We start from the raw sequence: 10,902 nt of genomic DNA, 5'->3' as shown, positions 1-10,902 counted from the left end.
TGAGAGCGCTGTTGTCAGCTCTTTGTGATTCACAATAGGTTATACCCTTGTAAAAAAGCTTAATAACAGATCATGAAAGCCACGAAAGAATCACAATGTGGCAACTCTGGCACTGTTTGTTGAGCCACTAATCTTATAGACAGCAGATGTAGATGCCTAGTTTAGTACTAAACTGAAGATGAATCAGTATGAACAGTGATGCATTTATATGTACTGAAATGCATTTGGACAGTGATGTAATTGCTTATCTTAGGAAAAAGTGAATTAACGACATCTTAGGTATGTATCTTTGAACTGAATGAAAGGATTTAAATCAACTGTTCTGAGGGTGAAGGTGGTCTTTACATTTATTATAAAGCTTTGTCAATTGCAGGCCCCCTCAATTAAACTTAAGTATGTCCCATGGATCAATACACATCAGTCCAGCATTTAACAATAAATTGGTTCTAAATATGAAATAGGTTGTAAGAGAGGTCTAGAAGGTGACAAAAGTTCTTATATGGTCTAAAACAGGTTGCTCGAAGAAACTAGTTGTGAGTTAAACAGTGTGTTAAGTGTATTTATTACACCAGATGTTGGTTAGGAAATTCATCACACCACCAGTTAGAACACATCAACAGTTCAGTCCATTTAAAAACCGATATAGTAAACAGTTCAGACAATAAACATTTTTATATACAATAAAAGTTAAGTTCATCATAAACTTTTCATAATGTCCACACACACACACACACACACACACACACACACACACACACACACACACACACACACACACACACACACACACACACACACACACACACACACACACACACACACACACACACACACACACACACACACACACACACACACACACACACATATATATACTGTGTATTCATTGTGTATAACGAACTGATTTGATGACTTTTGTCTGTGCTGTTTCTTAAAGTTCTGATAATAAACTACCACAAGTCTTCTCGCTGTAAATATCCATCATGACTAAAGAGTTATAGAGACACTCAGTTGTATAATAGTTTTGTATTTTTTTTCAATGTGTACCGCATTAGGATTCAAACAGCTGCCTGTTGTCTTAAACTTAAACTGATCAAACAATCGTATACGCAGCCTAACAATGGAAAACAAATTTAGAATGCCTGCAATAGCTTTTAAATAAGATTTGTAACACTGAGTGGCATCTTGACCATCAAATGACCTTCAGGAAGCACAACTATTACTGATAAGTGTACAGATGAGTATACGGAGTGAGACAGACAAATGTTAGTTTTCATCCTTAAGAAATATCTTTGGTCATCAGCTGAGTGTTTGATGTGATTATAGTAGAGTTTATGCTCAGCTACTTAAGACAATGAGAATTTTTATTGTTCATATTGAGCAATATACTATTTATCGCTGCTATGCTATGTAAAGCAGCAGACTCTTAATACATCCTGCATATCTGTAGATGTGAATACTGTTAGAAAAATATAATTAGAGAAAATACTGGGTCAAGTAATTGGCATTTCTATCCATGACAACAATGAAGTATCACAGTGGACCCCACTATAACTCCAGAGGGCCGAGACACACTGCGTCCCACTGCTAATGCTACATCCACCAATGCGATGCAACCAAACGAAGTCATGCCACAGACAAATGCAAACTGGTCACTTCAAAGCACAAACACAGTTAGTCAGTGTTTTAAAAGCTGCAGATGATCTGTTAACATGCCTGTAACACCACTTCCTGTCTAACCTCCACTCCCTCCTCCTCCTCCTGCACAAAAAGTAACGGCCTTACGTCCCTTCATCTTTGACTGCTGGTAGGAAAGCAGAGGGGAAACATGGGAAATGTGGTCCAAAACGTAAACAGGACAATGACAGGAAAGGAAAGGAGTGACAGAGTTTTTGTATGTGTGTGTGTGTGTTTGTGTTCGCTGTTTGATCGCACCTCTCCTTGTGTTCCTCTCCTCCAGGCGTCAGAGAAAATAGAGCTGACGACACTCTGGGACCGGGTGTGGCCTGATGACGCCATCTCTGACACACCACTGTCAGACTGGCTGGAGTGGTTAGACTGGGATTCTGCAGTGTGGACACAAGCAAAAAAATGTAATTATTTATTGATTTTTTATTGAATTTTATCAATGTGAATTATTAGTATTGTATAAATACTATAATTTATTTTTTGTGTTTTTTTACAACCCGTAGAAAATCTCCAATATTCAGCCTTTGAGCTCGTCAGACATGAATCTAAAGGCAGACAGACTGACCTGGAAGGCTGGAGGAGCTGGATCCTGACTTGATTGAAGAGGAGGAGAGGGAGGACCAGTCGTAGGCTGCCTCCGTCCTCCTCATTGCCTCCTGGAAGTTGATGTACAGCTGCTTCCCATACTGATAGACAGACAGACAGGCAGGTTTGCAACTACATGACAAAGACAGCTAACTTTACATGCTTAACACTGATGGTCGACTATGTTAAACATAATGCAGCATTGAGACTGTGTGTGTAAAATAATATCACTGTTCATATGGGAGCAGACATCAGCATACTGCATATTTTTATGTTGCTGCACGACAGGAGAAGCTGTTACCTTGGCGATGCGAATACTGTTGATCCATTGTTGGAGGGTTCTGACATCATCGCAGCACAGGTACTTGATGTACTGAGACTTCTTCTGGATCTGAGGGTGCTTCACACACACACACACACACACATGGTAGTACTTTATAAGATGCTTTTTGTACTATTACCAATACTTTACTACAATTACTGCCACTATTGCTGCTATGAACACTCTAAAGTTGACATCCCTAATGTTTTTTGGAAAATTAGATTATAACCACTGCAGCATAAATACATTAAACAAAAATTTATATTTCTTGCGTTCTTCTGTACCCCTTAAAAAAAAGAAGACGTTGTAACTACTCTGTCAAACCACTAGGTGGCACTGTGGGGTTATGGTGTAACAAACCAGACATTAATAATGTTTCCCTGGTCTCACTACTGTGTGTGTTTCTGTGAGTGTGTATACCTTCAGCACCATGCAGTAGTCAGTAGGAGCCTTGTACTTGCTCTTGTAGTCCTGGCCGTGGTAGACGTTAACATGATCCAACTGGAGAAAACACACCAGGTCTCTGGATGCCTGCGTGAACACACACATTGAATGTCAAGTCATTTCAGTTCAGTAACACATATTTCTCTCCGTACTTCGTTTCAGTTATACACACCTTGGCTTTGCCTTTGGGGACGTAGTAGATGCCAGAGGCCCTTAGCAGGAAGTAGCGTTTCTTCCATGACTTCTTCCCATCCTCTTTCAGCCACAGCACTCCCTCCATCTCTGGGACGGACACGGAACTGCCGCCGAAACACTCCTAAGACAGGCAAAACACACACACACACACACACACACACACACACACACACACACACACACACACACACACACACACACACACACACACACACACACACACAGACAACAGATGTTTGTTGGTGTGTAATCATGTTTTTTTCATGTTGAACTGTTTAACCTGACAGACTGTCTAGAGTGCAGCAGCATGAAGGAGGATTATCAAAGTCTTCACTCTGTATCCTCTTCTTCTCCTCTACTTATTTGGGTACATTTTGCTTGTTTGATTTCACTGTTGTCTGACATTTGCACCAATATTGTGTATTTTTCTGCCTCTCTGCACTTTGCTGAGAATCTATGCTGTAAAGATGAAATAAACAGCAGAGTGCACCACAGTGAGTTTAAGATTAATTACTTTTCAATTTGGTCTTCTTTTGGTCTGATAATGGAAAAAGAGAAAGGTTCGACAGTCTTGAAACTTGCTGTTTGATATTTGCAAGAACCCAACAGAAGACTGTATAGGCGATAGTTTACTTAACTGTGGGCTGTGGTGCAGCTGTGTGTCTCACAGAGGCGTTTTAGAAAGATGCAAACTCATCCTCTGCTTTGGTAAGGAGCTAAAATAGTGTGTGCATGCCCTGGACCTACATTTCTGGAATACCAAAACTGGTTGCCAGTTGCAAAACCGTGAGAGGGAAATGTTCCAAGATGCATTTGTGGAAGCAGCTGTGTGCAAGACGAGCAAACAAACTAACCTCTAAGAGAGCCTCTTTGTTTCTCTCAGCCATCTCGCATGTCTCCTTCCGCCCCAGCAAATAGTTCTGCATCAGACAGGAATAAGATTGAAGGAGTAGGAGAGATAAACCACTGGTTAGCAGTTATAAAATAACATATGTGTAGTTTTAATGACATATGTTTTGGTAAACCCTTCCATGTGTGTGTGTGTGTGTTTGTAGGTGTTTTACCTGGGGGTTTTTGAACAGAGCATACTTCTCAATACGTTCTGTGAACATTAGGCGGTTCTGGCTGTCTCTGGTCCAGTTCAGCAGATTCTCCACCAGGTTCTCATGATCCTCAAAGATCCGTTCTGCACAGTTAAATATTTCAGTTCAATTTTTAAGTTAACTGGTCAAAGCAGAAAAATCAAAATAAATTTAAAAAACAGGTCTGTTATGCTACTGCTCCTATGGTGACATGGTGTTTTGTACTTTTCTGTGATTCCAGCAAAGTTTCTTATTTATTGTGGAATGAGAAATTTGGAAACTGAGCAGGACTGTTACTGCAGGAACCTTCACCTCTCTTAACCCAGCTCTCTTCACTTTTCAATAGAAGCCACATGGCTCATGGCAATCTGCCGTCCTCATTCTCTCACACCCCAGTTCCCTTTAAGAGGCTTTCAGATGTTTTTGTCTGAGGACTCAAATAGTAAAAAAAACCATGCCAGCTGTGACCCACACTGTCTTTACTACTACTGTGGTGACCTTAATAACAAAAGGTGCCCTTCTTATCAAGTACTAACTTCTACTTCTCTGCTATGCTCCTTTCTATTGGCAGGTGTGGGAAAGTGGAGAGAGATGCGATTTTTAGGGGGGTTAGGGCTAGAACAGTGTACTATTGACAAAAGTTAAGGAAGAAAATATTTCTCCAGAATTTACCTGAAGTCACATTGTGTTTTCACAGGTCAAGTAGTACAGCCTACGATTAATTAACTGAACTTCTTGTGTAGAATTGGTGGTGTACCCCTTTAAAACTGCTGTAATATGCTTGTAAGTTTTTGTAATTTGTAATCCTCCAGGAAGATAAATGCTGAAACAATTAATTAGTTCATTGTTAGGTCAATTACACTTTGATTATGGATTACTCGTGTGGGTCATTACATTGGAACAGTTTCCTGTTTATTACTGTTCATTTAAGCTCCTTCCAAAGCTGTTTTGTGAATGAAACAAAGATCCAAGATGTACATTTTGTATAGTTTCCCTGATTATTGAAGATATGGTCTATGGCCTAATTGATTATTTCATGAATAAAATGCTAATATTTAATATTCATTACAATTCTGAGCAGATTAGGAACAGTGATGGTATGGAAAACACCATTATTTTTAAAAATTATTATTAATTAATTATTTTATTATTATTATTATTATTATTACATGCCACTTTGTCATTTCCTGAGAGGTTAAAGATCAGATCGAAAGTCAGTCTCTTGCCAAAGGGCACCCAGCAGGGTGCCGGTGGTACTGTGTGTGTGTGTGTGTGTGTGTGTGTGTGTGTGTGTGTGTGTGTGTGTGTGTGTGTGTGTGTGTGTGTGTGTGTGTGTGTGTGTGTGTGTGTGTGTGAGAAGGGGGGTTGTGCTTTCGAAAGGGTTTGTCCTCCCCTTTTCAGCTACTGATACCACTTATTACCTTAATTAACACAGCAGCCAATTTAAATCTTCCTAAGGCCAAATCCTGGCCTTTAACCGAGGTATTAGAACCCCACGTGGAGTAGATTTGTGTAAATAAAGAAGGGTTTAGATTTGGCTGAACATGGCCGATCGAGCTACACTTTACCTTCTCTTCCTCTCTCTCTCTTTCATAACGCTGCTGACTGGCTATTCAGCGGAAGCCCTCAAGATGTAGGTTAGATCACACGCATCATTGCACCAGACCTACATAAAGACTGTGTGTGTGTGTGTGTGTGTGTGTGTGTGTGTGTGTGTGTGTGTGTGTGTGTGTGTGTGTGTGTGTGTGTGTGTGTGTGTTTGTCAAAGAGTGTTAAGTGAAGTTGAAGCTCATAGTACAGTCTGTGCTAGCAAACACACATCTCATCCCACCCCAAGGGAGGTGTGTGTGTGTGTGTGTGTGTGTGTGTGTGTGTGTGTGTGTGTGTGTGTGTGTGTGTGTGTGTGTGTGTGTGTGTGTGTGTGTGTGTGTGTGTGTGTGTGTGTGTGTGTGTGTGTGTGTGTGTGTGTGTGTGTGTGTGTGTTTGTGTGTTTGCACGTCTGCTCATATCTTTACAGCTGGATATCTGTGCTGTCTGATAGTCACTGCTCAGCACAATGTCAGTGACTGCGATTACAAATGTACTAAATAATAATGTCCTTCCCTCAACATGCACATACAAATACAACTAAATATTTGGAATATCTGGAATGGGTGGAAAAAAAACTAGTTTGTGTTATATTAGTTATTTACTAAACATCTGTAAGTGGGAAACATCTGTCAAAAGATAAGTGAAAATGGAAATCACTGCACCATGTTGGACTCCAATTGAATTTCCATGATGAAGGTATAAGATTACACTGTTATATGCTAGTTAAGTGAACTATTTTAGGTTTGGTATATTTATTTATGAATATATGGACATATTTATGAGTTTTAAATGGATTCATTAAGAAATCATTCATTCATGCAGTTTAGAGTAGGAGGGGCTTTGCTAGTAGTGACATCACCTACAATATTGCAGCTTATATATACACATTAACCTCTACTGATGCTAGGCCAACCATATACTATGCATGAACTTGGTTGAGGGCTGTAACATGCTGTAATTTAATAATGCATAGATTTCAACCTAACAAACAGTTTGAAATATTAAGAGATTCTACAACAAAATTGTATACATGCGTGTCAGTAGTTAAAAAGACTAAGCAGCTGTCATTACGCTCGGGGACAGATTTTGGATTTAAGACCATTTAATTGGGGATGACAAGCCGTGTCCCCGAACATTGACTTTTTTTTTTGGGTAAGTGGTGATCCTTAGGGTTAGGAAATAAATTAATCTCCAGGAAATGAATGTACGTCTATGTAATTTCCCCAAAATTGACAGGACCCCCTAGGACAATGTGTGTGAATGTGCATGTGAGTGTATGCGTTTGCTCACCCATCTGCAGTTCATTGATGGTTTCCACCAGCGACCAGTCTGGACTGAAACCACAGTGAGATTTATCCAGCAAACTGTCCAGAACCTGAAGAAGAGGAGACACTGTGAGCACTAACAGCATTACTACTGTACAATTACTACTAATGCCCTCACAACTACTATCAATGACAGCGCTAATGCTAATGACAGCACTACTACTGCTACAACACAACAACTACTACTACTACAACAGCTAATGCACCTTCTACCATTACCACAGATTGATTATATTTCTACTACTATGAATATTTACCGGAGCTATAATAATTATAATAACAGTAGACTGCTGCTACTACTAGTAGTATAACTTTACCTGCAGCCAAAATTAACACAAATAATGAATACAACTAATCTCACAATATTACTAATAGTAAACTGGTACTAATAACACAGCTACTGTTAGATCTACTGTTACTGCTGCAGCTTCAGCACTGCTGCAGGTGCAAACTGAGGTGGAGTCGTACCTGTCGAACAGTCTGCCTCTCGTCCACCATCATGGTCTTTGAGCTTTCGTCTGACAAATGAACACGAATCACCAACTATGAAGGGAAAAAGAAAAGAGGATAAACACATCATTACTATCCAGTTATGACACCTGTATGTTAAATGTTTGATTCTGATCGGTTGATCCTCGTTAGGCCGTCTGTTTCCGGCTCTCAGAATTATCCAGTTTTACGTTCAACAAGACGATTGCATTTTGTAGTTGTCGTCAAATTAAATGGTGGTAACGTGTGAGTAAAAGACACCGCACTTAGCTCTCACTAAGCTTAGAGCATTAAATATTGAAACTACTACTACAAAACCACTTTTCTTCCATTGCTATGGCAGCTAAGATGAGCTAGTTTTTTACTAGAGAGTGTAGAGCAATGATGCAATTATATACAATGAAGTATCCCAGAATAGCACAGTAAAGGTGAAGGGTACACATGCATTCATCCATCCATGCAAACAGTAAACCCCCCCACCACAAACACATACATACATACATTAAAATACCAGATAAGTCAGAGGTTCCTTCCCTAAGTCTATAGTTACATAATATAGTATAGTATCTTACGACACTATAGTTATGTAGTGTGTATGCGGTTATTGTTGCTATAGTTATCTCCAATTTAAAGGCCCAGTCTAATTAGACTATTGAGATTACATCTTATTTACATGCAACATTTAAGAGTTAGAATTGTAAACTATGTCTTGGCATAAGTTAAATTCCAGATAGGTTGTGTTTCTAAACATAACTGATGTACACACACCTATTACAATGTCAGAAAACATATTTGCAGCCTAGTCTTTGTCCACATGATGAAATAAGTCTCAGTTTGGTAGTAATAGCACAATCCAATCCTGTGGTTTAGATTTTGTTAGAGGGCAAAACCATTTTATATTACAATCACAGATTGTCCCTTTATGTAATATTTCATGCACACATTTTGAAGTGATTATACTTTTCAGTTGAACAATGTATTAAGTTGTCCAGTTTCTATAAGTATGTGTGTGAGAAATCGGGTATAATTTTCATAGTTTCTATGCATATGCATCATTTGGCCCCTATATATTATAACTACCAGCCACTCAAATCGAAGTATTTCTCATGGCTGTGCTATAAAGTAGCTTTAAGGCCATGTGAAATGAAAAATGGCTTTTTCATGTCCTTTATCTTTTGACCATCTTATTGGATCTCTTAAATGATATTGCTTTATTTGTGTGTGTATGGAAGAGACAGTTGGTGATACTGCAGAAAGATGCACTTTCACTGTATGGGATCTCTTGACAGGACCAACATATAGGCGATTAGACTCAAAACACACACACACACACACACACACACACACACACACACACACACACAAACACAAACACAGGTTGTTAATCCAGTTTCTCTCTCTCCCTCTCTCTGTGGGATTGGGATTTAACTTGCAATCGTCATTATGTTGAGTGCAATATCTGTCTGTCTGTATATCTGCGTGTGTCGAACCCAGCTGTTATTGACCAGAGCCTTCAATGTGTAGTTACACTGACCTGACCCAGAAAACAGATCCACCGGACACGTGCCAGTCACACACACACCCACACACCCACCCACGCACACACACACAAACACAAATATACACAACACATCTTTCTTTAGCATCTCTCAGTCTTGTGTGTTTTTTGTGAACCAGACTCACCTTCTTCACCTGGGCCTCTTTGATCTTCTCCAAGGCAACTCTGATATTATCTGCCTTCAGCTTGGCAGCCTGCTCCTCCTGCACACACACAAACACAGAGTGATGATATCCACCGGTCAATCAATACTTATAAACCAATAACATTGACAGACACATTTTGCCAACACTCGCTCTTAATGAGGCCACACATGCTCAGAAAACTCTTACCTACCTGATTTTTCCAACAGGAATTCATTGTTTATCTCTGTTGATTACCAGCCAACGGTTCTGTGTCTGCTTAGCATCAAATAAAACAGCAAAATATGATATTTGAAAGAAAAAAAACAAAAAAAACTCCAGAATATCCCAGTGTTGAACCAGCAGAGTTTGGCTAAAGTATCAGTGTATTCCCAGTCCTGTCAGCTGGCTGCGCACCGTTCGTCCTAACACATTACTCTTGCTCAATTAGGCTTCTTCCAGTGGGATTTATATCATGGTTTATAGTGTAACTGACAATGTGAAGCTGAGATTATTCTCCAAAATGGAAACCCAGGTTTAGTCCCAAGAAGATAAAGATACGCTCCTCAAGGATCCCAGATTGTGAGGAATCTGCATCTCCTCCTCCTCTTCATAATCATAATCATCAGCATCATCATCTCTGTATTATTTTGGCTGCAGCGCAATGAGATTAGATTAATGCTCAGACGCTACATGCTGGCAGATAGTTATTGTCTCTCTGAAGGAGGATTAGCCGAAATTCCCAAACACACACACACACACACACGCGTGCGTGTGTGCAGACAGTCAAACTGGAAGTTATGGTAGAGTTTTCTCTTCCAAAGTGGCTGACAAACTAGAGGACAGATGGAGACATGAGAAAATGAAAAAATCCAGTGTGGTTTCCTCTAACAGCTCAGCGGTGAAATGCTCCCATCCACAACCAAAGCCTCTGTCTCTTTCAGTTTGATTCTGCACAAACACACACAAGCCCCATGTGTTGACCTTCGACAAAACGCTGATCTTGAGGTATTCAAGCACTACGATAAAAAGCCTCCCGAAAACAAGACGGTAGAAGGAGGCAGCGGAGGAGGACGGATGGAGGAGCAGAAGTAATCAGACATCTGGAAGCAGAATTAAGAGTATAAACACCAGTAGACGTAAACAGAGAAAACCTCATAATTGATCGTCTGGTTGGTGAAGCAGCTGATTGCCAAGCTGACTGACTCGTTCCCTCACTAGCTGGAAAATCAAAGTGAAAGATGCTACCTTCTCCTGTCACATCCTCCCTGGCCGAGCTGGATGGAGGGAATGAGCGGAAGAGAGAGGGTGAAGCATGAGATGAACCAGGAGTGGGGGGAGGGGCAGCGTTACTGTGCCAACTTACATGCACAGGCACTGATCTCTTTATCTCAAGCGCTCATGCTCCCTTCCTCGCAGTCTCTTTCCACCTCCTCCTCCTCTCTCTCCTTCCATCCAACACAGTCTCTTATCTGACTTGTTTTTTCTCCTCAGCGTTAGC

At 40.2% G+C, this 10,902-nt stretch overlaps 1 protein-coding gene across 1 annotated transcript in view; it reads right to left on the bottom strand.

Annotated features, from left to right (window-relative positions):
* Positions 1-10,902, bottom strand: part of raph1a (Ras association (RalGDS/AF-6) and pleckstrin homology domains 1a) — a 70,137-nt gene that overhangs the window by 1,406 nt on the left and 57,829 nt on the right. Inside the window, 10 exon segments of the mRNA XM_062432257.1 lie at positions 1,936-2,066; positions 2,255-2,375; positions 2,576-2,674; positions 3,017-3,127; positions 3,213-3,356; positions 4,090-4,155; positions 4,300-4,421; positions 7,198-7,282; positions 7,701-7,775; positions 9,405-9,482. Of these exon segments, the coding sequence (XP_062288241.1) occupies positions 1,936-2,066; positions 2,255-2,375; positions 2,576-2,674; positions 3,017-3,127; positions 3,213-3,356; positions 4,090-4,155; positions 4,300-4,421; positions 7,198-7,282; positions 7,701-7,775; positions 9,405-9,482 (1,032 nt within the window).

Source organism: Scomber scombrus, chromosome 13 (assembly GCF_963691925.1).
Source record: "Scomber scombrus chromosome 13, fScoSco1.1, whole genome shotgun sequence".
NCBI lineage: Eukaryota > Metazoa > Chordata > Actinopteri > Scombriformes > Scombridae > Scomber > Scomber scombrus.
The sequence above is the reverse complement of the archived record's forward strand: the minus strand, read 5'-3'. Positions and strand labels throughout refer to the sequence as shown.